General features: G+C 43.3%; 1 protein-coding gene across 1 annotated transcript in view; it reads left to right on the top strand.

The window, feature by feature from the left end:
- Positions 1-23,325, top strand: part of TIMD4 (T cell immunoglobulin and mucin domain containing 4) — a 30,370-nt gene extending 7,045 nt beyond the window's left edge. Inside the window, exons 3-8 of the mRNA XM_081035771.1 lie at positions 347-589; positions 2,009-2,092; positions 3,196-3,272; positions 18,203-18,290; positions 19,517-19,556; positions 20,507-23,325. Of these exons, the coding sequence (XP_080891897.1) occupies positions 347-589; positions 2,009-2,092; positions 3,196-3,272; positions 18,203-18,290; positions 19,517-19,556; positions 20,507-20,591 (617 nt within the window). The 3' untranslated portion in view covers positions 20,592-23,325. The remainder of the gene's footprint in view (positions 1-346; positions 590-2,008; positions 2,093-3,195; positions 3,273-18,202; positions 18,291-19,516; positions 19,557-20,506) is intronic.
- The last annotated feature ends 3,432 nt before the right edge of the window (positions 23,326-26,757 follow it).

The raw sequence follows: 26,757 nt of genomic DNA, 5'->3' as shown, positions 1-26,757 counted from the left end.
TTGAAACGAAAGAGGACCAGATCAGGTGGAACCTTCTGGAGCAGGTTGTGAGGTTGGCTCTTTATCTTAAGGGCACAGAGGACCCGTCAAAAGTGTTACCCGGAGACTGACAGAATTAGATGGGTCATTTTAAAAGATTCCTCCAGTCAATATGTGAAGAACAGATTGGAAAGGCCAAGGCTAGAGGCAAGAAACCCAGATTTCATGGGCATTACAGTGGTCCAGGCCAATGGAGCCACTGAGGGTGGTAGAATCAGACAGAAATGGATGGATCCCAGATATATTTGTATTGTTTTCCTCTTCCTCCATCTCCACTTGGTACCAGACGTATGATCTGTTGTTACAGCCCCAACAACCACGCGTCGCCCAACCACACGTCGCCCTACGACCACCACTATGACAACCACAGCTGTGCTTCCAACAACAGTTGTGACTACACCTGCACTCACAACCAGAACACCACTTGAGACAAGAACCACCACTGCCCTTACAGAGGGCACGACAACCACGTGCCCTCTGACAACATCAGGCTCCCTTCCTGAGGCAGCCACCACTGAGCTAACCACAGAAGGGTCTACCCTCTCTGCAGGTATGTGGGACAATGGCCATTCATTCCCTTCTGCTGGTCAGATGTATCTTGGGTCCCTTGGAACAGGGTTCTACTGAGTGGGCAGCCCAGAGACTTGCTCTTGGGTGTGTATATGTGTGAATGTGTATGTGTGTGCGTGTGCATGTGCATGTGTGTATGTGTGTTAGTTTTCTAGGACTATCATAACAAATACCACAGATGGGGTGGCTCAAACAATAGTTGATTTTCTCACAATTCTGGAGGCTGCAAGTCTGAGAACAGGATGTCAGCAGGGTTGGTTTCTTCTGAGGCTTTTCTCCTTGGCTTATAGATGGCCGCCTTCTCCCTGTGTCCTCACACGGTCTTTCCCCTTCCCCTGTTGTGTCTGTGTCCTAATCTCTTCTTATAAGGACACTAGTCCTATTGGATGAGAGCCCATCCTAATGACCTCATCTTACCTTAATTACCTCTCTAAAGGCTCTATCTTCAAATACAGTCACATTTCAAGTTACTAGGAATTAGGGCTTCAACATATGAAGGGGGTGCGTGTGCACAATTTAGCCCATAACAGTATGTGTGCGTGTGTTTGTGTGTGTTTGTGTGTGTGTGTGGTTTCACTAAACTGTTCCTTTTCTTTGTTTTATGGTTTCCTTTTCTTTCCTGTTTTTGTTTTTTTTTTTCCTTTGTGTTTTTGAAAAGTCAGCTTTTTGGCTCCTCCAGTTGACTCCCAGGAATCCTGGAGATGCCGACTGAAGAACCAGGAACTGTCCCCCCAGGTCAGACTCTAATTCTGTCTTGGCAAGGATTAAGTCTCCCTGTACATTAGACATTGGTTGAGGAAAGGCCTCCAGATGCCTTATAATATTTTTTGATGGTGAACTGGTTCTACTCTCTTTTTTCTTCCTTCTTTTTCCTTTTTTTTTTTTTTTTTCCTTTTTCTTCTGCAGCCTTCTTGATCCTGCACCTTGGACCTCTCACGGAGTTCTTAGCTCCCTTACTTACCGAGGCTTATGACAACTCTCACCATGTTTCCACCTCCGATTCTGACAATAAGATTATTAGAAAACAATCATCAGATAGATAGCTTGAAGGCTTTCTTTGGCATTTCATCTGCCACAATAAAACCTGGATAATTTAAATAGCTTTACAATATTCAGTTGGCTAGTTCTATTATACTTTCAGTAGTCACCTAAAATCCATGAACCCTACACCAATAAAGTATATATGTGTTTTTAACTCCTTTTGCCTTTAAAAGAATCATCTTAAAACAGAACATTTGTAGTTCTTCCCCTAGATTCTAAAAATTACTTGCAATCTTTGAAGAAAACCTGGAATATGTAGAAAAGCACAAAGACAACTATAAAAATAGTCCCAAATCTCACCACTGACCACAAACACTTCCTTTTTAGCTTCCTTTTATCAAACTTTTTTCTCTTCCAGAATCAGAAACTTTCCGTTTCTCTAGCAACTCCCAGACAAGCACTGCGGTAACTTCTGAAGACACTACCTTACTCACAACCAAAGGTATGTGGACACGTGCTCTCTTCTTTCCTTATCACTTAGATGTAGGAGAAGGAAACACTGAATAGTGTCATTGAATCAGATGAGTAGAGATGACTTCTGGATCTGCATGCCATGAAGTTCACCTGGGACAAATTGATGTCAAGGCAGCATTTGTGGCTCATTCATTCCTGTGGATGAGAGCCAGAGAAACAGAGAGCGATTCATTTTGATTTGTTCTTGCAATTCTCCACGACAGCATGTGCCTAGAAATTTGCCTTTTCGCCTTAGGCTAAGTGGTGCTTAGCTGTCTCATCCTAATGCCAAGCACACCAGTCTTCTTTGTTGAAACCCAGGGTGGACTCACTTGATTGGCTGGCTTTTTATAGTGGAGGAAGAATCCTTTCATTCGTTTGTCCTTTCATCCATCCATCAAGCTTTCTTTAGCTATTTACTAGGACCCAGGGGGCAGAGAACACCCTAAAAATCAGACATGATTTACATCTCTGGGTGCTAGAGAGGACTGCCTCTTCTACTACCCCAGTTCTACTACGTTTTGCCAGGGGTCTCTAGCCTCGGTTTACTCCCAGCTTTGCTGTGGAGTTCTGTAACTTCATGTATGTAAAGGTTTTAGATGAGTGCCTGGCACATTAATAAGCACTCAAGCACTACCTTGACGGGGCTTACTACCATGCAGAGGAAACAGACATCTGTGGGGTAAATAAACCAAAGCTTGTGATAGTACACGAGGGGTAGGGCAGCACAGTAGACTGCTTCATGCGTGTGCTCTAGTGTCACACTACCTGGTACACAGTCTGCCTCTTACCTGCTGTGTGACTTCGGGAACGTCACTTAATCTTTCCAGGCCTTGGTTTCCTCACTGGTAAAATGGGAATAACACCTTTCCTAGATGTCTCTTTCTGAGGATTAAATGAAAGCATGCATGTATATCACTTAGAACAGTGTCTGCCATGTACTAAGTGCTCAGTAAACATTAGGGTTTTTTTGGTTTGTTTGTTTGTTTGTTTTTCTGACAGATGTCCGTTTAGGGGACAGAGGGGCACCAAAAATAAAAAGACACTCGTTTACCTAAGTTTGTTTTTCTTTTCCTTCGTTTTTTTCCCCAGAGTCCACAGCTTCAGTTTCCCAGTCAACACCCAAGGAATCAATGTGGGAAATGAGTGACTCAGGGACTTTTCTTCATGTGAGTGGTTTTGTCTTTGGCCGTGGGAACAATCTATTGTCTGCCTGCTTGTCTTGGGATTCCGCTGTTTTGGTTCCATTGTGGTTACATCCTCCTGCAAGCTGGGATGAAAGTGAAACACGCTAAAGGCATCTGTGCCGGCTTCTTTCTTCTGCCTCATTTCTGCACCCCTCTCCCTCAGCCATTTCTGACGTGAAGCGAGGAATGCTGGTAGGAGACTCACCCATTCATCTTTCAAAATACTACGAATTTATTTTAAATTTCACATATATGACACTAATGTATGTTTGTGAGGGATACATCGGAAAAGACGTAAAATTCCCTTTGACTGCCTTGCTTTAATCCCAGCCCCCTCCTCTGAGGTCATCACTGCTATTACTTGAAGATAATCATTCTTTGTCTATTCCCCGCTATGTGTGTATAGATCGATACAGTTTTATTCTGTGTGTGTGGATTTTTACAAAAATGCTATCATACTGTATGCAGCCTTCTGCATTTTGTTTTATTCCCCTCGCATTATATGTTGGACCACTTTCTTCCTCGGCTCATGTAGATCTGCGCCATTGTGTTAAATTGCTGTGTAGGGTTTTATACTACGGATACTCATAGTATGCGTCACCCAATGGGAGGCACTTCAGTTGTTCCAACGTTTCATTATTGTAAATAGTCTGCAGTGAACATTCCTCATGGGAGTGCCTCCTTAAGCGTTTATGCAAGGGTTTCTCTAGCGAGGGCAGTGACCAAGAAAGAGAAATGTGAGGCTAAAAGAAGTGTGCACTTTTCAATTGAATAGCTGTTACAAAAGTGTCCACTGGAAAGGCTGTGCCAATTTATTTTCCCCCTCACAGACTATCTGCTCTCCCATAGCCTCCCTATACTTGGTGTGACCATTTGTTTAATTTTTTTTTTCAATCTCCTGAGAAGAAGATGTCATCTGTTTCTTGTGTTTGGTTTGATTAACAGAGAGTTTGAGTGTCTTTCTATATGTTTATTCACCAGAAAACAGCCATTCTTTAACTCTGTGGAGGAGGCAAGGTAACATCACTCACAAAGGCTCAGAAGATAAAATTGGAGGGGGCAGACAAGAGTGAGTGGAGTAGGAATAGGTTTTGAAGGAAGACTATAAATCAGGATGAAATGCAAGGGGGATCTCATGTTGAAAAGCTTTGGCATACAGTAACTCACACGGGGAAAGACAGAAAATCTGGACTAGATGTTGAGAATTGAGGGAAAACGAGGCACCAGAGATCCCAACCTTCTTTGTGCATGGGATGGGCTAAGGATGGAGAGGCTATTTTTTCTCAGAAGAGAAGGGAGCAACTAGAAAAATGGTAGCTGATGGGCAAGGAGTTTTCAAAATGGTGTTTGTTTCATTTAACTCTTGGGCTATTTTACATTGAATTGCAAGGGAGCGAGAGGTCATCTGATGTTTTCTCCTCTTCTGTAACATCCTCCTTGATTCATCCTGGGAGAAAGAGAACACTTGCTCCAATATCCAGAGGCTGGATATTGCTGAAGGAGAACTTGTTATAAGAACTTGTCTGTCTCCATGTAGCATGTACTCATGTTGGAAGAAATGAGGGTTTATTGAGCACATATCATGTGCTGGCACAGTGCCATCCTCATCACATGGGCCACTTCATTCAATCCCTCTTTAGCAGATACTCCTATTCCTATTTTGCCTAACTTTCTCAAGCCCACACAGCTCTCGGTGCCAGGCCCAGGAAGCCTACTCTGATTTCATGCTCTTAGGTATTATTTTATTTACCTTGCTTTCCAGTCTGAAACAAAAGATCATGGTCTTTCATTTCTCGTTCTCTCTTCCCACTGGTTTTGGTAATAAAACATTCATAATACTCATGGCAGTTATCATCTACTCAGGTCTTAGCTATGTATTTAGGTGCTGTACTAAGGATTTTTAACACGCATTTCCTTACTTAAATCTCACAACGACCATCTAGTCAGGTACAGATATTACCCCCATTTTACAGATAAAGAAACAGAGGCTCAGATAGTTTAATAAGCTGACACCTATCAAGTCTATCTTTGTTTTAACACCATACATTCCATGCTTGCCTCATTTGATTTTTTTTGCAAAACTCTTAGGAGATAGATACCATTATTGCCTGCATTTAAGAGTTCATGAAGATTATATATCTTGTCTGGGAAATGACGGACCTGGATTTAGCCCATGTCTGCTCCTCTCTGATGACATTCTAGCACCTATGCCGCTTCCCCTGATTTCCCCTCTGGAGGCTCTTATAGAATAAGACAACTTCTTCATTTACATCAAAGTGCTTTCAACCCATTTCCGAGGACCTAAGTGCCTCTGGGGGTTTTTCCTTCCCTGACTGACTATCCCCAGTTACATCCGCATTTCTTCATGTGGTTTCTGAAGGGTAAGGCTTCTTCCTTGGTTGAGGACTGGTTTAAATCATGAAAGAGGATCTGGCCAAAATTATTATTCCCTAAAGTTAGCATTACCCAGAGAGGCAATTTCTCACCTCCACTCTATGGCTGCCTAGAATTGAGTTCAGGGATGTGGGGTGATTTTCCCAAGATCACACAGCTAGAAACACAAACAATAAAAACCCTCATAGGTTATCCTTCCAGCATAAGGAACTCTGTTAGGGAAATACAAGCTCTTAACTTCTCCAGGTACCTAGAAATGTAAATCATTTCGTCTAGCCTGAGGATTAATTCATTTCTGGCTTGGCAGTAGGAATGTGTGAAATGGTTCCAAATTGCTCCCTAAAGACCCAGTCTCTATTGTGTAGGGACTCCAAAGCCAGAGCAAGTAGAGCCACATGTCTGTCATCTTTTAAATAAAATCAGGTGGCCTGGCAGTAAGTCCTCTGTTGCTTATGCCTCGGGCTCACTTTTACCTCCACAATAATACCTCAAATTCTTTCTTTCTATTCCTTTCTTCTCACAGTCTCTCGGGTAGCTTGGGGGAGGGGGGATGGGCGGTAAAGAGCTCTGTTGGAGAGTCTGAAGGCTCAGGGTTATGTTCCAGCTCTGCCATCCTGTGCTGTTTTTTTCCCCCTTTTAGAATTTCAGGTGAGTGACTTGTTCTCTTCTCTTCTAAATCTCAGTTTCCTCAAAATATAAAATCGATATTGTAGTACTTATTTCATAGGGCCATTAAGTGAGGAAATGCATGAGAAAAATGCGTAGTACATAATTATGGGCTAGTGAATGATAGTCATCACAATGGATTCCTATTTCCTCTTGTCCGTACATCTCTGCTGTTATTCCTACTGCTATTTCATTTTTAGGCCAGTCCAGCAAGGTAACAAGAGGCCACTTCCAAAAGTTCCCAGCTGACTTGCTGTTTCTTATAAGTATATAAACACTTTTTGGTTTTATGATTTTTTTTTTTAACTGCTAATCATACCAGAGAAACAGCTGATGAATGACAAAATTACAAACTTGGGGAAGTTACACAATCTTTTAAAATCTCATGGTAGTAATTCCCTACTCACTATTAGAATAAATCTGAGATTCTGAAAGCTTTTTACTGACTCCTTTTCAGATGACTCTACAGACCTCTCAATTATTGGTTTTATTCCTATGGGTGGACATTTTTCATCTTCTGCTGCCTCTCACTTGTTTTGTTCTTTTTACATTTCTCAATGTATGGAGGCTTCACTCTATAATTTAGGATTAGAAATGGCTCTCAGTTATGGCTAAAAAAGAGCCGTGGTCGAGTTTGCCATGCAAGGGCTTCCAGATTTGTGTTAGTTATTTTATAAGACACTTCGTAGAACATATCTCCTGCTTCAGTAGCCTCCACCACTTTTAAGGTGTTTGATCTGCAGGCATCATTTTAAGACGCCCCACCCCGGGAGACAAATCTTCACTTCTCTATAGCTGCCTAGAATGGAGCTCAGGGATGTGGAGTGACTTTCCCAAGATCACAGATACACAGAGTGAGAGTGGAGAATCACACCCAGGGTTCATGGGTATTAAGCTTGTGTGCATGAATTCTTGGGGATTGAAGGGTTGTTGTCTATGAAAAAATAGGAAAACTGAAGCCCAGAAGAGGCCAGCAAGTTGAGAGAGGCCTTGCAGTGAGTTTGGAAGAGACCTGAGACCAGAGCCAGTTCTCCTGATCCCATGTGTAGATCCCTGGCCTTTGGTCCAGGACTAGCAGCCAATGTCGCTCAACAGAGCTTTCCTGAGGGCAGATGTTCCTATATGATCCTAAACTATTAGGATTCACTTTTTCTCAGCCCCCACATGGGTCATTATACCCATCACCAGCATGAAACCAAAGCTGTAGAACAATTTCAAATTTAATGGACCCAAATACGCACGAGGGCTTAGTCAGTGCAGTCAAAGTAGGATAAAATGAACATTGCTCTGGTAGTAAGAACACTTTTCTTTTCTTGAGATTTTTATAGTAGCTTTTTCTTGGCTCCAAGATTAGGGTGGTGAAGGAGTGGAGAGGGGGTGCTTTCAGCAAAATTTGTTCTATTGCTGTATCTTTGTGTTTTACAAAGCCAGCCCCTGCATCACGATCCAAAGAAAGCTGGCCTTTCCATGGAATCAAAGGATTCTCAGAGGAAAGGTGGTTGGAGAGGGGATTTTCTATTTTTATCGTGACATTTGGTTTGGGTATGTGGAAATAGGCAACATGATATTTGGTAACAGCTTTTCAGATCTGTCATTCATTAAACATGGCTTATCTAGTTGTTTCTGTATGTGGCATAGGACTATAAACATAAGTAAGTCATGACCTCTGCTCTTGAAGGGGTGACATTTAGTGAGATAGACAGGCTTGTATGTAACAAAAAATTATCCCGTATGCTTTGTTTTGGATAGAAGTATGGAAGGGTGCCCTGGGTCTCCCCCAAAAGGGAATAGATAGATTCTGTCTTGGAAAGGAGGACCAAGACGATTTCATTCAATGACCTTTGAATTGGTTCCTCAAGGCTGAGAACATTTCATTGAGCAGGTAAGGATGAGCAGGGAGGGAGAACAGCATGAGAGAAGACAGGGGGCTTGATAAGAGCATGAAATCTTTGGAGATTGTTTTAACAGTCTAGTTTAATGTCATGGAGACAGGAAGCTGGGGGTGGTCTAGGTTCTCAAATGACTTGATCATTGGGCTGAAGAATATAGATATTCCAGGGTCATAAAGAACCGTTCATGTTTTCTGAGTAGGGAATGGCATTTTCACTTCTGTTTTAGGAAAAACTGCTCTGGCAAGAGTGTGGAAGATGTATGACAAGGGAGTAGGCTTGGAGGCAGAGAGGCAAGCCGGGAGGCCCCTACAATAATTCAGGCTGGAGATGAGGGTCTAGACTAGAATGATGGCAGCAGTAAGAACAGAGAGGACAGAGTCAAAGCCATTTAGGAGTTAGAATCAAGAGGACTTGGTGACTGAAGTAAGCATGAAGGATGACTGAGTCTCTGTACTTTGAGAGGCTAGATCAATGCGACAGGTTAACTGATAAGGGAACCCCAGGAGGAAGAATGAAATTTGTCAGGGAGATCTTGAGTTTGAAGTGCCTCTGGGAAATGTCTAACAGGCAGGTGGAAAAGTGGAGCTGGTGGGAAATGTCTAACAGGCAGTTGGAAAAGTGGAGCTGGGCTTTCTTAGGGAATGCGTGGGTGGGATGAGTGTCTTTGATGATTGGCACCTACCTCTGATCAAATAGTAATTACTATGATGATTCACATTATAGGTGCTGAATAGGGACTGGCCACTATACCAATACTTTCATACATATTATCTCATAAGGGACAGTTCAGGGCTATAGATATAATTTTGGGCGGTCATTGATAATAACTGACTTATCTAGAGCTTATTATATGCCAGGGCTGGACTCAATGCTTTCAACATATTATCTCATGGTGAAGCATTGTCTGGATATGTGAAGAAGATTCTATTTCATCCATCACAAAGGAGAAAATAACAAGTTTGGAGAGGTTAAGAATTTTGTCAGAGTTTGAACCCCAGGTCTCTAAGCTCTTGAAACTGAACTCTTAAACACTTTATTACATTGTCTCCTAAGCAGAGCTAAGCTCTCATTGAAGTTCCTGTGGGATCACCTAAAGATATCGTATGAGATGAAGGGAAGGATGAAGGGGTGCAAAGGGAGACACACATCCCCATTCCAAAGGAACTATTGCATTGGGAGAGTGTGGCAGAAGCAAAACAGCTGGCTAGGGAGGTAGACAGGAAGACACCAGAAGTAAGAAGGGATCCAGGAGAGCACAGGGCAGAGGGAGCTGGGCTGACAAAAGTTATGGAGGGCGTAGTTAAATATTAGGAAATTCTGAACGCTGCTCAAGTAGAATGAGGCATGAACTATGGCAGGGGGACCACCAAGTGAACAGTGCTCCAGCTCTGCAGGGGCGGGGACTCCCCGAAGTCCAAAGATGAGCAATTGTTACAGGATGAATATTAGGTGTTCTCTCAAGAAGTTCAAGGGTAAATATTTAGAAGAGAGGCAGGATAGAGAGAGAGGGGGAAGGTGACTAGAGCAGGGTCTGTCCTGGTGGAGGAGAAGGGGATGCAGTTAAGAATGGAGGAGGAAGGTGGGATGGGTCTAGAAATGGAAATAAGAGAGAAGGGAGTGAGGATAGAATAAATGCAGTTGTGAGAGCAATCAGATCTCATGGTGGCCTCCCAGGGAAGTAGGAGAAGACTGGGGAACTAAGACCTTGAACTTGGAGGTCATCCAGCCCATGAATACCAATCCTGGCCATGGACTGCATTCACAGGGAGCTTAGTGAAACTAGAGATTGCCCTACTCTACTCAAGACTTGTAAAATCATAACCTCTGTGGGTGGACCTAAGAAATTGCATGTTTAACAAACTTCCTCAGTAGATTCTTTTGAAGCCAGCCCAGCCCTGGTCCTAAGAAGTCATTTAGAAATTGCTGGTGTAGTACACTCCCCTTATTCTACACAGAAGGAAACCAAGGCACACAGGCATTATAAAAGTTCAAAGAGAAATGGGAACTGGACTCTAGATAGGCCTCTTTTCTGGCTTCCACATGACAGCTCTCTCCCCTACACTGCACTATTTTATTAAAGACGAAATCAAACCCTATCAGGCCTTGACACTTTCCTGGGTCCTCAGTTGTTCAAGGACATAAAGAAGTTGTAGGACGAATTGCCATTCTCAGTACAAGCTCAGCAGAAGGAACAGAGGAAGGCAGGGAAGTGAAGCAAAGCTCATTTTCACTCACTAATGCCGTTGTTAGGAGGAAAGAAATTGGATGCAGTTGATTTCAAAGTCAACATCTTTCGCGAGGCATTAGCCGATTTGTTTTATCTCTCACGCCCAGTGCTTTTCACGGGCTTGAATTGGTTGATAGGCTGGCAGTCTGGGGATAAAGGAAAAGGACAAAAAGTGAATCCTCACCACTCTTTGCACAATAGCATTATATTATACCAACCATAGAAATGATTTTTTTTTCATTAATCAAGTTGGAATTCAATCCATGTAATTCTAGCATCGAACAACAGCTCACCTTCAGAAAGGTCAACCAAATAAGATGAAAGAGCTGCCAAGCTTTAGGAGCGGCCCATCTGTGGTGAGGCAGAGAGGGAACCCGAAGGTGTCTGTTACCTTTTAGAACACAGAGCCAGCCCTAAGATGGGTCCTCCTTCATGGTTAACCAAGTTTGCTGGGTGACTCACTGTGCAGACCAAACGTCCCGCTGACACCAAGCCAGGCCCTGCAGAGATCTCTGGGTTCACAGGGGGGGTGGGGGGGAGAATAAAACGGTAAACCTCAGGGAGTTTCATGATGAGGTATCTGTTCTCTTCACTGTGAACCCGTCAGTGAATAAAGGTACCGACGCCCTTTGGCAGGAGCCTGTCTATACCTGGGGACTGCTGATCTCTGTGATGCTCAGCGGCCTGGCAGAGGGGAACAGAGGTGGCATTTGTTCTCAGATGTCATTGCTCCACCATTTACCAGCATCATTAGCACTAGTTAGGCAACATTGGGCAAGACATGGGACCTCTCTGAGCTTCCGTTTCCTCCTCTTTCCCTAACTCTGTCCACAGCGATATAATTTAGCTTAAGTTCGCTTACCCCATCGATTCATTTGGAAGTTCAAATGTGATAATAAATGTAAGCGCTTTGTGCATTTTCAGCTGCTTATATTGTGTTCATCATCACCACCATCAACAATAATAATTATTAGGGTTGCGTTCCAGAAACTACACCCACCTAGGCCCAGGGCTCCCTTCCATTGTGCCATGAAACACAATGGTCCCTTGCTCTTCAGCACTGGCCTTTCCCGAGCAGCTGAGTGTGAGCCCTTGCCACATTTTCAAAAGGCCACAGAGCCCAGACGACGAGAGCTTGTGCTCTCAGGTAGATACTCCTGCCTCTGACGTTTGTTCTCTCCCTTCCTAGCTATGTGACTTGAGCAAGTTTTCTGACATCTCTCGGCCACAGGATTCCCACTATGAGACGAAGACCGTAACAGTACTGACTGTAGAACATTTTCTGAGATGAAACATGGAAAGTACTTTGCACTGTGCTTGGCACAGAGGAAGTGCTCTTATAGGGTATCCATTTATTACTGTTGTTGCTCTCAATAATTCTGAGGGGTCATAGTAACATGTGCACCCTGCCACCTCCTTCAATCAAGATTTATTGACCAGCTAGTATGGGCACAGCAGTGCTGGGCATTGCCCTTTAGAGAGGAGTCCGGTGGGGAAGGATTAGGGATGAGGTTGTGTCTGTTTCATGAGACCCTCTGATCTCGGCAGGTGCAACCAAAAGGCTGGGTGGTGACTCTGGGCTCTCACAGGATCAGGATGACAAACTTTTTGTTGCTGGGGCACCTCAGGGGCAGTGGAAGGTTGAGGCAAAGTTCAGAACTGGGGTGACTCACCCCAATAAGGGTGTTCTAGAGTCTCTGGTTTCCCTCTCTTACCACATCTGCGTGAACTGTGAAATCATCTCATCATTCCTTCCTCTTTCTGAACCACATTGGATGCCAACACGATTTTCTCTCTGTTCCATTTCAAAGTTAAAAAAAGAAAAAGGACCCCACCCAATTTTGCCCTTGGATCTAGGACCTGACTCACATCTGTTGATTGATTGATTGATTGAAGTGTAGAGTTGCTCTTTTTGATCATTCCACATATTAGAGGTCCCCCAAATTTAAAGGAATTATGTGAGTTCGATAAATGTATGTTTCTACTTTCAAGAGAATTTTGAAAGTCCAGATCTGCCTTAGAGCTGCCAGCCAAGAACAGAAAATAAGGCTTTTAGTCACTTCCTTTATAACTCATTACTCTGGAACCGGGAGCGAGTGAAACTCTCTCTCTAGATTTTAGTGTTTTTGTTGATTAACAAAAAATGAACCCAAGGAAATATTTTCAAATTCCTCTCAAGTCGAAAGTACTCCAGATAGTGATTTTTGGATCCCTTCTCTATCCTTTGGATGTTTAAGACCATTCCACCTGTAATCCAGAAGGGGGCAGCATAAGCCAATGCTAACTACAGAAGAAAAGAAGCTTCTCTGAAAGCTTGAAGGTGTCACTTTTAAATTGCTAGGATGGTGTTAAGATTGTATCATTGAATTGACCTATTTCAGAATTAAATTTGTTTTAAAAGTAGAAAGAGATGAGTCCCAGGATCTATTAATTCAATGATGAGTCAACATATGTTTTAAATTGTACCCACTGGAGATAGAGAGCTTTTACTTCTGGTTGATTCCTGGCATGAAGTCCACTGGTTAGAGAGTTTGTGTTTTCAGATAGGATTGTAATATGCTCCTTTTCTTTTTCTCTCAGAGTGGTTACAATTCACGATATTTTTGAGTCATTCAGAGTCAGGCTCAAATTTCCTTTTACAGTTTGTGTTCCCTTGGACAAATGATTTAAACTTTTTCAGCCTCAGTTTACACATCCATAAAACGAGTTTTGTAAGCATTAAGTGAGATAATTTACACGAAGTGCTTATCACTCTGCCAGGCATGCATTCATATTCAAATTGTTTTTAAGAGGGAGTTTCTAAGAAGTTTGAAGCAATTTTCTGCTAATAGGATGGGAACAGCAGTGATATTCAAAATGGATTCCTAAAAAGTTTTCTAAAAATGCAGTGCCATTCCAGAACTGCACGTGGCACATAGTTTTATTTGAGTGGGTGAGAGATTGGGTTCTAATCTACCACCTTAGGTATAACCATCTTGAAAGGCAAGTCACTTATCACCCTAGGGTCTGAAGGTCTGGCGGTCTTAAGAGTAAAGTTGTGCTCAGATATAACACATGTAATTCCCTGGTTTCACAGGTGTTGTTTTTGCACCAGTAGGCTAACTATACCAGGAGTCAGCAAACTTTTCCTGTAAAGGGTCAAATAGTACATATTTTAGGTCTCACAAGCCATGCATATTGGTTTCCTGTTGTTGCTATAACAAATTATGAGCAACACAGTGGGTTAAAACAACCTAGATTTGTTATCTCACAGTTCTGGAGGCCAGAACTCAATGTGTCAGCAGGGCTGTGTGCCATCGGGATTGTGTACGGGAGAATCTATTTCCTTACCTTTGTCAACTTCTAGTGGCCGCCTGCACTCCTTGGGTTGAGGCCCCTTGCTCCCTCTTTAAAGCCCGCGGGGTAGCATCTTTGAAGCTCCTTCTGACCTCTTCTTCCATCATCACATACCCCAACGTTGACATTTTTGCCTCCCTCTTAGAAGGATCCTTGTAATTCCATTGGGCCCACTGGACAATCCAGGATAATCTTCCCATCTCAAGATCCTTGACTTAATCACATCTGCAAAGTGTCTTTTGCTGGGTCAGGTAACATATTCACAAGTTCTGAAGATGACACCTGTGGGTGGACACCTGTGGCATGGACATCTGTGGGTGTTGGATGTCATTATCCTACCCACCACAGTCCCTCAACTGTTTGAGAGACAAATGACTCCTTCTTCTTCTCTAGACCAGATCAATAATGTCTTCTTTTTAGTAAAACACTTATTGACAATTTGTTCACACACACCTCCATACTAATATGTACATTTTGAAATATAGCTCTCCTAAATAAATGTTGAAAGGATAATGTGTAAAGAAATGTACAGAGACGCTCTCATTTTCCCCACACCCAGTGGGCGGCCTTGCACACGTATGGTCACCTCCAAGCTTTCTTTGGAGACCATAGTCCTGGACCATCCTGGTTCTAGATTCAATGCAAAACATGGTACCAAATCTTCCTTCTTGCATCCTCCTTGCATGCCAAGCTATGTACATGATACCACTGGCTCCAGTATAACGAGGTTCTTAGCGCATAGGTGTTGATGTCACTCAGGCAGGTTCAAATCCCAGCTCTGCTGCCTACAGCCTGTCTGACCTGGGTCATGTTGCTCAACCCTCTGAGCCTCCATTTCTTCACTGGCAATATGGGATCATACCTGCCCTGTAGGGTTCCTTTTGAGAATTAAATGTTCAAAGAAATGTTAGTGATAATATGCCATTAGAGTAACACTCCTGAGTTCAATACTAGGCCCTGCGATGGGATTTAGCCCTTTGTTAGATGTTGCTTGGCGGCCACTTCCTGACTCAGGCTGGCCACCCCATCGAAAGGCCACTTTCATCCTTTGTATGTCAATTTCCTTTAATGCCCATATTAGGTTTCCTGGGCTGCAGTAACAAGGTAGCACAAGGAGGCTTAATACAACAGAAATATATTCTCTCACAGTTCTGGAGTCTAGGAACCTGAAATCAAGGTGTCAGTAGGGGCCATCCTTGCCCTGAAGGCAAGGATGAGACATTCCTCTCTCTCCCATTCCTGGTCCCCTGGATTCCCTGGTTTATGGCAGCATGAGGCTAATCTCTGTCTCCGTCTTCACACAGCCTTCTCTGTGTGTCTCTTTGTGTCCTTTCCTCTTCTTATAAAGATGCCAGCCATTGGATTTAGGGCCTATCCTAAATCTAGGATGATTTCATTCCAGGATTCTTTACTAATTCCATTTGCAAAGACCCTGTTTCAAAATAAGGTGACAATCTGAAGTTCTAGGTAGACATAATTTGTGGGGTGAGGGACAATATTCTACCTACCACAATTCCCCTCTCACAGAATTGCTTTTCTTGCAAGCTCTGGGAGGTTGCTGCCTTTGCGTGAAGGTGTTTGTGTCAGAGTCCAGGGCCCTCGGGCCGTAAGGCTCAGGAAGCATGGACAACAGACACGGAAACCTACAGTCTTGACTGGTCTAACCCCCATCCCCTAGCCGTTAGCTTCACTACTTTTCACAAGGATGAAAAAGCACCATCAACTTATGTTTCTTGTTGCCATTTGATGTACAACACTCTGGACCTTGCAGGGGTTCCCACTGGGGCTTTAGGCATTTTCTGAAGGATATAGGAGAAGAAAAAGTACTGTTTGATATCACTTGGCAGGGTTCGTGTTTGTAAAATGTCTCTCCAATTAGACAATTCCAATTTAAAATACAGATTAGCTCCGACAAAACCGACCCAGGCTGGCTTTTCTCCCTGATAGTTTCCATTTCAGGCTTATCCATCATAAATGATTGTAATACAACAGGATTTTGACAGAACAGGGGTAGGAGTTTTGTATTCTTACCTGCAATTTCCAGCTCTAGGGGATAAAAGCAGAGAGAAAAACAATAATAACTGAGTTGTAGGCTATGAAAACATGCTGAATTTCCCTCTTGGAGTTTTATGCTTTTAGGCATTCAACAAGTCACTTTTCTTGTCCAACAAATAAGCTCTCTTGTACCAAATTATGAGCCTTACAAAATCTATCACGTTTCTCCTTTTGCCTTTAGTGTGAGGAAGCTTGGGGGAAATAGTGATCAGTTTCAGTAATTATTAGCCTAGATATTTATTCTATCCAGGCCTTGTCTATGTGTGGCGTTATATCCTGTTTCTATCAGAAGCTTTTATTGAACATATGACTTTGCATCTTTCCTGGACATTTTCTCCTGCCCAGGCCTCTGTGACACTGCTCTCATTTTCTGCCTATTTCTGCTACTTCCTTCACCTATGTTTTAAGGGCTGGGTTTCTCTTTCTGGACATGCAGCCCTTGGGTTTCTGACACACTCTGAAGATTTTAACTGCTCCCTGGATACCGGTGATTCTCAAATCAGTATTTCCAACTCAACTTTGATTCAGAGTTAAATCCATCAACTGCTTGTTAGACGAACAGTGTTTCCATGTCTCCCTCAGGTCCTTTACATGAAATGACTAAATCTGAGCTCCTCATTTTTCTCTCCCAGACTTATCTTTCTGCTCTGCTTCCACCATCCCCAGTCTTAGGAGATAGTTAGGCAATGGCCCAGTGTCTTAGGTAGGAACCTGCAAGTTACCTAACACTCTTGTCTCTTTCCACCCCCCATATTCAATGTCCATATGCTGTTGGTCTCCGTCCTAGGCATTTCTGGAATCTCTCTCTCTCCCTTCATTTCTACTAGCTCTGAATTTCAGACCTGGAATCAGATGATAATCCCATGTTGGCTGTTCCCTTATGCTCCTAACTGGACCATGACATGCTTAAAATGTTTCTGTGGTTCCCCACTTCTTACAGAATTAAACTCTCCAGCACGAAACAAAAGGCGTTCCATGACTGGTTCTTTCCCATCTCAGCCTCATCCCCTGCCACTCCCAACTTTATACCTTCCCAGCTGCTTGCCAGTTGACATGGAACCACACTGATTCATGCTTCCATAGTTTTGCTGATGCTGTTCTACTTAAAATGCCTTCACCATCTTTCTTTGCTTATTCTTTCACAACCTTAACTCAGCTCAGGTGTTATTCATTCAGCAAACATTTATTGAACACCAAGTATGTGCCAGGCAGTGTTGGGGTTCCATTGTTGAGTAGGCAGAGAGGGACACTGTCCTCATGGAACTTAATTCTAAAAGCTCTCGCTGAACTATGACTGTGGCCTCTATGCCTCTCCCTCTGCCCATGCTCTCCAGTGCCTGTCCATACTCCATCTCCTACTCCATGGAATAGGATTCTGGTCCCCCTTCTCTAATGTACTGTGAATTTTGTGACGGTGGGGCCACACCATGTGCATCTCAGCGTTTTTGGAGCCTGGAACAGTGCTTAGCAGCTGATAGATTCTCAGTATGGTTCCCTTGTTGAACTCAACTATCGGTTATCAGTAAATGACTCCATGTCTCAGCTTAAACCTCACATTCTCCAGGATGCTTTTCAAGACCCTTTTATACTTGGAACAATTAAAACTGAGAAATTACAAACCATAGTTATTCATTTACAAATAAGAATAACAAATCATTACACGTTAACAAAAATAACATATATTTTATGAAAAACAACTATTTCGCAAAATGAAAAAAATATTAGTGCAAAGAGTGGCATTGTTTTACAGGTGCATATCTCAATGGCTGGCTTGTTATCTGCTCACGTCACATGTTATATAACCGCTAGGACACTCCACTGTACATCTCATGAGAGAATGACAATCAAAATGGAAAATAATGTCTCCTGAAAATCATTTTAATCTCATGGGTCCCCTGGCTACACTTTAAGAACCACTGCTGTAGAAAATGTGAACTTGAGTTCTGTTTTCTCTTTGACCTTGTTGCCTCTGGAAGTCTAAATCAGCCATGAACAGAAGTGCACAGGGCTGGGGAGAGCTTACAGCAAAGTGATCCGATCATGTAGAACACAGCTCACAGCCCAGTTAGCTTTTAATGAGACCCTGGAGCCCCACAGCCCAGATGCCTAAGACAGGACAATTTGGGGGTCTGGGTAAAATGTTTCAGGTTTTCCAAGATTTTTTTTAAAAAAAAGTTTTTATTTGTAATGTTGGCTTTGATTGATTTTGAGACACTTGGGCAAAGGGGTGGTGAGATGCCAGGAAGCTGCTGGCCGTGGGAAGGTATGGTTGGGATGAGAAACTCGTGTGAGGATGATGGTCAGAAACGTGTGGCTCAATCGTGTTCCCCATGTCTCACCAGAAGAAAATGGCCGACAACCTGCTGATGATCATTGTTCCCTGCCTGGTCTTTCTCCTGTGTGCACTGACTGTGGTATTTCTCCTTCGAGGTAAGGAGGGCAGGACCAGGTGGGATGGAGCCCTTCAGAGCTGAGGAAACTCTAGGAGGATCTGGGAGTAGATTGAGTCATTCCCAAGAATCCCTTTCTATCATTGTCCCCATCCTGGTCAAGGAGGTGACAAATAAACCGATTCTCCCTAAGATGCTACAGGCTTCATGTATCATCCTCCTGAGAGAGTTATATTTTGGAAAAGAGAAAAAGAGGGCGTTTCATTTATTGGACACTTATTCGTACCAGTCCTGATGCTATACTGTTGATGCGCCTAACTCATTCCATGCCTGTTACTGCCTTAAGTGGAAAGTACTATTATTGTTATCATGTCTTGGGGTGGAAGAAACCCTGGCTCAGGCCCCTCCTCTGGCTAGGATTGCCCCAGGAAGAAAGCCCTGAATGATCTCCAGTCTTCTCGTTTGGTTCCTCAAAGCTGGTCTTTTTACCCCAGAGTCCACAGATAGAACAGGGGATAAGTGACTCCCTTGAAATCACGTACAAAAATACCCATAGGTTCTTATCTGCAGTTTTCAAGAGGCAGAGACCATAGTTGCATTCAGATTCTCTAGCTGGTCCATGACAGGGCACCCCGCCACCCTCCCCCACATTGAAAAAGAAGTTTTAAAACACTGAAAAAAAGGAGTCGTAAAAGGAGGTTATAGTTTTCAACCAAAGTGTAGGCATGTGGCATCTGGTCCTATCGTAAAATGGGGGGAAATTTTGTTCTGGAGTCATTAACAGAAACTGTTTCAAGGAAGCAGTGAGGAGATAAGATTTAGTAACCATCTCAGATGTTTAAGCAACATAGTGAAACTTGTATATTTCAAAACCTGCCCCTCCTGAACACTGCAAAAGGAAATTTGGAATTTGGTGGAAGCCTGCCATTAGTTATAGTTGGCGGAATTCTGGGTCCATCTTGTAAAGAAGTGTTTTAAACCCAAATGAGTACTTGTGTTCTGGGTGGGCAAATGACTGAAGAATGAGGCAGCTTAACACTACTGCCCACGGCGTTGGGACAACTTGGTAATTGATGGGCACTGCCTACAGGCCTAAAGAAGCAGCTATTTGATCAAGGAAAAAGAATGGCTTTCCCTGCCAAAGCCAGTCCCTAAATTCTCACCTTTGGACCACCTCTATTCTTCATTAGGTAGTTTTGGGATTCCCCCAGTATTTCCAATATTCTAGCATAGCACTCTACTTATACTATGGCCTTGTCTTTTCAGGGAAAGTCATGAAAACCAATTGCTTCCAGAAACACACGAGGTAATTCATCTTGCATGACTGACTGATTGTTGTAATGATAGTACAAGCTGTTACAAATGATTAGATACTACTCAGTGGTTTAATGACTCGACTCATGCTTGTGTTCTGATTAAATACAGGGTTGGAGAGATGGGACATTGGAGGTGAAAAGGATGTAGGGATTTAACTCACATTAACCTCTGTGTTGGTTAACACTGTGTTATGTTGGTCTAAAATGCAAATACAAAAGCAGGTTGCATCAATAGAAGTATGGCACGCAAAAGAAAGAAGGTGATAGATGTGTCACTCTATGCTAGAAAGTCTTTGTTCAAATCTGGCCAACTCACTTTAAAAGGATATTTTTAAACAAGAGTTCATGGAGAGGAGTGTTGTCAGTATGGAAAATGAAAAACAACATGTAGAATATCATTCCTGGGATATGGCTTCCTCTGCCCAATTAGACCATGGAAGCAGTATTTTTGGTCTCTCTTCTTTTTTCTTTTTTAGTTTGAAGAGTCTATGGAGAGGGATTTTTGGATATATATCCTGTTCTATAACTTTTTGGGAAAGACAGAAAGATTTGGTATAAACTGTGATGAAGACCTTGCCTTCACTTAATAATTGCCTCAATGCCACACTATCTGTTAACAAATGAATATTAACATGTAGGGAAACTGAGGCTCAGTGAGGTGACTTTCCAAGATCATACTTAGCGATCCTTTTTTGCAAATAAACATATTCAGATCATGATTTTATATTTTCTAATATAGAAACTTTTAAATCCCCTATTAGAATATAGTGGCAAAAGCCCTTTATCCCCTGCTGCCTTAGTTTTCCCTTCTGTGAAATGACTGGATGAACTCTGAGCCCTTCTAACTCTAACAGCCTTGGTTAGTTGGGTTGTCATTTAGCAGCATCCATTTATTTCTGAGTTTGGTTGTTCCCATTAACAGTCTCTTTTCTCTTTGTAGGCTAGACAACGTTGGAGAAAGTAAAAATGTCCTCGATGACATACAGCATGAAAGAGAAGATGAAGATGGTCTTTTCACACTCTAGTATGGCTTGAGGATGGAGCATTATGCAGGAATTGTTAAAATAAGTCTTAGAGTGCATTTTTTTAAAGCCCCATCGATTCCATTGGTGTTTTTGAGCCAGTCTTGCTCCCATTTCACAAGTGAGAGATGTTTTAGGGACCACACCTTCTCTGCTCTGTGCTTTAATTTGGTCGGCAGCGTCACTGTTAAGTGACCTTCCACACTATGCTTGAACACTTTCACTGACGGTGAGCTCACTACCACACCCAAGGGAGTCCACTCAATCTCGGGACAGTTCTGAGACTTAGAACTATGTACACGAGTGTTTCTCTCCAGAGAGCATCTGTCTATCAGTCCTTCTTGAACTCACTGTGCTTCCACAGAACATGTCGAAATGCTCTGCTACCTGGTACTGCTCCAGATACTGGGAGGAGAACCCCATGTCTCTCCGGATTGCCTCGCCTCTGGGACATGATTTCTGGCCCTTTCCCTAGTTACCTTTGCCTTGTGTGCATTTGTGTCTCTCCTTTTATGACGAACTTGGAGTTCAGTGCCCCATTCCGGGTGTGGGATGAGCAGCCCTGGGTCTATGCTTCATCAACAATGAGATATGACGTGGACTTGCAGCGTGATTTTGACTCACCTCTAAAACGTCTCAGTTTCCTATTGTTTTCTGTTCACATCTGAGTGTCTTTAGAGATGACCGTGGTGTCACATCTTAATTCTTGCTTGGGGAATTTAATTTTGGAAACAACCAAGAGTCCGTCAGAGCAAAATGTGGTGAATGACAGGGACATGAGACCAGCGCCAGCGCGTGGATATGACAGCAAGGCCGTCCAGATTAGTCTCTCTCAATATAATTCGTGGAAATTTGGTCCTCAATAGGAACAGATTTATTTAAAAACTTTAAGAGCTTGCGAAGAACCCAGGGAGAGAAATGAAAACAAACCGTTATGAATGAATGAATGAATGAATGAGTGAATGAATGAATGAGAAGAATGTACACCTGAGTGAGAGGCTTCCGGTTGGGCAGAAGTGTGGAAAGTCAACCAGATGGGAAAGAAATATACTTCTGCTATGCTTAGGGCAATTGCAGCAATAATGAAATAAGCGCAGAGTCTTTCAAGGAAACCACCTTTTGTATTTCTACTCTCTTGGCCTTATTTTAAAAAGAGGGAAAAACATCACTGGTACAGCCTGTAGATTTCTTGCCCGGACCCAGCAGTTAATAAAAAATCCCCTTCTCACCTGAGCACTTGGAAAGCAACCTGCCCAGAGCAGCATGCCTTCTGGCTCGTTCTGTTGGTGCTGAGCAGAGTGTCAGATGTAGCTTAAGTGAAGGGAACAACGAGCAGCCTATGCCGGCTTCTTTTCTGGGCTTGACTTTCTCCACGTTAGCTTAAGAATCTGGAAATGACTTGACTGGCGAGCTAAACTCGATTTTAGAAACTGAGGTGGGAAATGGATCTAGAGTCAGGATCAGAGCCTTAGTTTCCCCATCTGGAAAATGGAGTGGGACTAGATGAACTTGTATAGTCAGGTTCTAATATTTTGGGAGTCCGTGATACACCCCATCCTAACTCAGCTCGTGCTCCCTAGTCACCTTCAAAACAACCGCCACCATCAATGCCACCACCAACTTGGATCTGACTAGAAAAAGAAGATGGCAAGTACTTCCTAAATAGAACATTTAAGCTCAATAAATGTCTTTCTGTTTAGCAAGGGGCAGGGCATCTTCAGTCTTTTCCCAAGTATATTTCTGAAACTCCTTGGTCAGACGAAGAAACATTTAAAGGAGTAACTATGGAATTTCATAACTGGTAATGGCCTCCAGCAGAAGCCTCTTGCCCAGTAGTTTTCAACCTTAGCTGAATATTGCAATTAACTGGGAGAGGTTTTAAAAATCCCAATTCTAGCGTTCCGCTCTTTAAGTGATTCTTTTGTAATTGGTCTGGGGTGTGGCCTGGGCATCTGAATTAAAAAATAAAATAAAATGCTCCTAGTGGTTCTAATGTGCAGCCAGCGCTAAGAAACTCTGCTCTAAACTCAGTGGTTCTCAGACTGTGCACTTCAGACCAGCGGCTTCACCATCATCCGGAACTCAATAGATGTACGAATTCTTGTCCCCACTGCAGACCTACCGAATCAGAAAGTCTTGGGGGTCGGGGGAGCCCATGATTTGTGTTTTAAGAAGCCATCCAGGTAATTTGGATGCACGTTGAAGTTTGAGAACCATTGCAGCGTGATAATCCCTAACGGGGATTAAGATTTCAAGAAAAGATTCTCGGGGCCAGCCCGGTGGCTCAGGCAGTTAGAGCTCCATGCTCCTAACTCCAAAGGCTGCCGGTTCGATTCCCACATGGGCCAGTGGGCTCTCAACCACAAGGTTGCCAGTTGAAGTCCTTGAGTCCCACAAGGGATGGTGGGCTGTGCCCCCTGCATCTAAGATTGAACACAGCACCTTGACCTGAGCTGCTGCTGAGCTCCCGGATGGCTCAGTTGGTTGGAGTGCGTCCTCTCAACCACAAGGTTGCCGGTTCGACTCCCACAAGGGATGGTGGGCTGCGCCCCCTAAAACTAGCAACGGCAACCGGACCTGGAGCTGAGCTGCACCCTCCACAACTAAGACTGAAAGGACAACAACTTGAAGCTGAACGGCACCCTCCACAACTAAGATTGAAAGGACAACAACTTGACTTGGAAAAAAGTCCTGGAAGTACACACTGTTTCACAATAAAGTCCTATACCCCTTCCCCAATAAAAATAAATAAATAAATAAATAAATAAATAAATAAATAAATAAATAAATAAAAAATTAAAAAGATTCTCCTTTACCCTGGGCTCTGGTGGTGGGTGTGGCCGCACAGGGTGTGGAGCTGCCCACAGCCGGCAAAGGTCCAGTGGAGGTCCTGGCGGAGACCTCACTAAAGCTTGTGTTACTTTCTGCCTGGACTCTTGCAGCAGCTTCTGGAGGCTGACCCACCTTAGGGTTCTCCCTCTCCAATTTGTTCTCCATGCTGTGGCAGAAGCATCTTTTGTAAATGCAGATCTGAGATTCCTGTCTCTGGTTTCCACTTGGTGGGCAGAGAAGAAGCACCAACAAGAAGGCTAGGGTGACAAATGCCTGATGACTTCAGAGGCCAGGCAACTGATACAGATGAATGAGGTGATGGGAAGCCATGTGGCCTGTAACAAAGTGGAAGCGTGTGTCCACTTAGGGCATTGACATTCCAAGTTGGTTAAAATACTGTCCCGGTGAGCAACAGATGGCCATCGTCTAGAACAAGACAACCATTTTTGAGACTCAAGGTCCAGGAGTTGGGGTGGGTTTTACCAAAGGATGAATTAATAAATATCTAATTCTTATACTGACACTCTTTGGTCAGAGCTGGGGATGTTGGTACAATTGTTTCTCTCTTTCCCTCTCTGTGCTATCAGGATGAATGGTGGCCACCTACAAACAACTTCCTAGTATCTAGTGTGTGCTGGGGGTGGGGGGACAGGAGAGACTCACTTCCCTTAAGGAGTTTAAAAATCTAAATAAGACAAAACACACATGGGAAATTCAATCGAATGGAAGCAATGTTGTTTTTCCATTTCCACAAGGCAGGACTTCAGTGGAAGCGAGGTTGGTACAGCTAGTTGATGTTTACATGGTGGGTCCACAAACCTTGAGGATTTTCGAGCAACCTAATTCTACAACCTTGATTTTAACCTTTCTAGGCTAAATGAAACATCCAATCCTTAAAGGGCATTTGCTATGTATGTTCCCAGTACTCTATTATGTGTTTCAAGGCAATTTCTCATTGAATCCTCACAACAGCCCAAAGGAACAGGTATATCCTTCTTGCCTTCAGAGCTGAGAAAACAGAAGCAGAGATAGATGAAGGAACTTGCCGGAGGTCACACAGTCCAACCCCCAGGATAGAGCTGGGCCTTGAACCAGGCAGGAAGGACTCCACACTCTGAACCACTACCTTATACTTCACGGTAAGGGCCCTAATTAAAGAATTCGTTCATGCAGAACTGCAGGACTGACCTGCGTTGGTCCCACATGGATTTTAGTTTATTCAGATCTGCGGCAACCTGAGTGTTTTGATGGTTCTCCAGTCCCCCACCCCTTATAATTCAATCTTCCCCTGTCCCCATACTGTTTACTCAGAAGCTTATTTGCATTTGCAGAGGAAGCCTCAAGTGGAGAACCTGGCAGGAACCTTAATGAAGCCAGGTGGGACACATTTAAATAGCAATGTGTTGAACTAACTCATGAAGAGCAAAGCCAGCTGTCAGCAGGCTTAATGAAAGGTTAACGGGAGGCAGCAGTGGGTGGCTGGGGAGACTCTTTGTCTCTCTGAAGAAAACGAAAAGTTGGGAAGTGGTCTCCTTGGGTGGAGGCAAGAGCAGAAGGAGGAAGCCACTTGTAACCAAAAGACTGGGTAAGATTTGTAAATAGGTTACAGTCTTTAAAAAAAAAAAAAAAAAAAAAAAAAAGCACTGTGAGTTCTCAGCTCCCTGATCATCAAAAGGACAGGGAGGGACAGCATTCCCTAACAAGATGAATGCTAATGCTGTTACCAAAAGGAGCCTGGGAGCCCTGGAGATGGCTGCTCACAAAACAGTTTACTTTCTAACTGAGCTGAAAAGGTGCTGTTTTGCTGTTGTATGCTTGATCTGTGTTGCATACGGAGTAGGGGTGTGGGGGAGCAGTAAAGATGCTTACATGTCCTTCAATTCACCTCCCATTGTTTTAGCTGGTGAAACTGAGGCCTAGGTAGGGGAAATGAGTTACCTTAGGCTCCACAGTAAACCAGTTCCAGAGCAGAGACCTCAACCATGTGCTGCAGACTGAACTCCTTGGCCAGGTCGTGAACTTGCTCTTGGATTTTTCCAAGTGCATCTGGATCTGCCTGATTATTTACCCTTCTGAAGTCCTATCAGTAGGTTCTTGTTGGTACATGCAACTCAGCATTTCTTTTCCATGAACCTTATTTTCCTTGACCCTGTGGTGGAGTGGCGCTCCCAGAAAGAGGAATTAGAAGGAGGAAGTGCAAAGCTAGCTTGGCTGTTCTGTTGCTTTTTTAAAAAACCACCACCATAAGTAGGGTAACTACCTTGTCCCCATTTTAAAACTCAGAATCCCCACATGCTGGGAATTCCCTCTGTCCTGGACAAACACTGGGAAGGTTGATAAACTGAAGTCCATGATTAAACTCGAGATCAAAAGCAGCAACCCTCTGAATTCTTTCACTCACGGCCCCTGCTCTTGACTTTATTGCAGTAATCATTTTTTTTCTGTGACTTTGCAATTGGACCCAAGTGGAATTTAATTTGTTCCGATCCAGTGTTGGAATAGACGACTAAATCTAGAGTCTATAGAGGGTGCCAAAAAAGGGTATACACATTTAAGAAAGGAAAACTGCATTAAAATTGTAATACTCAGTATATACCAATAATAAAAGATGAATACAAGTCACGTTTGACTTCTGCAATTACAGGAGGTGCTCAAAGTGGTGACCATCAGCGTCCAGACACTTCTGATTATGGAGAACTACTGCTTGAGCACTGTTGACCGAAGTGTCCGCTTGCATACATTTTTTTGGCAACCCTGGTAGATCCTAGCTGTTCAAAATGTGCGGCTCAGAACAGCAATATTGTCATCACCTGGGAGCTTGTTAGAAATGCAGAATGTCAGTCCCCACCACAGACCCTGAGAATTTGCTAAACACGGTCTTCATGTAACTCGTATGCACATTATAGATTGAGAAGTACAGGTCTAAAACACTGATTTTCAAACCTCGCTGCACACTGAAGTCATATGGGGAACTTAAAACAATACTGATACTTGACTCTCTTCTTAGGTCCCGATTTAATTGAAATGGGGGAGACCTGGGCATCAGGCTGTTTTCAAAGCAACGCAGGTCATTCTAATACATATACACAATGTTTGTAAACCACTTCTTGAGGGTAGCTTTGCACCAGAAAGTAATGTTGCTAATTAATCAGGATAACTCTTGTTTAATCTAATTAATCAGGATAGTACTCTGTGTCAGAGGAAGGCCTAACTCTATTTTATAGGGGTGGGGGGACAGAGCCCCAGAGAGCAGTTTCCAGGCTCTCAGCCTCACGTGAAAAGGTGCTGGCTTGGATAGTAGATGGCCATCAGTGGTGACAAGTTGGCATCAGCTATA

The sequence above is a fragment of the Rhinolophus hipposideros genome, assembly GCF_964194185.1.
Source record: "Rhinolophus hipposideros genome assembly, chromosome: 23".
Lineage (NCBI taxonomy): Eukaryota > Metazoa > Chordata > Mammalia > Chiroptera > Rhinolophidae > Rhinolophus > Rhinolophus hipposideros.
The sequence above is the reverse complement of the archived record's forward strand: the minus strand, read 5'-3'. Positions and strand labels throughout refer to the sequence as shown.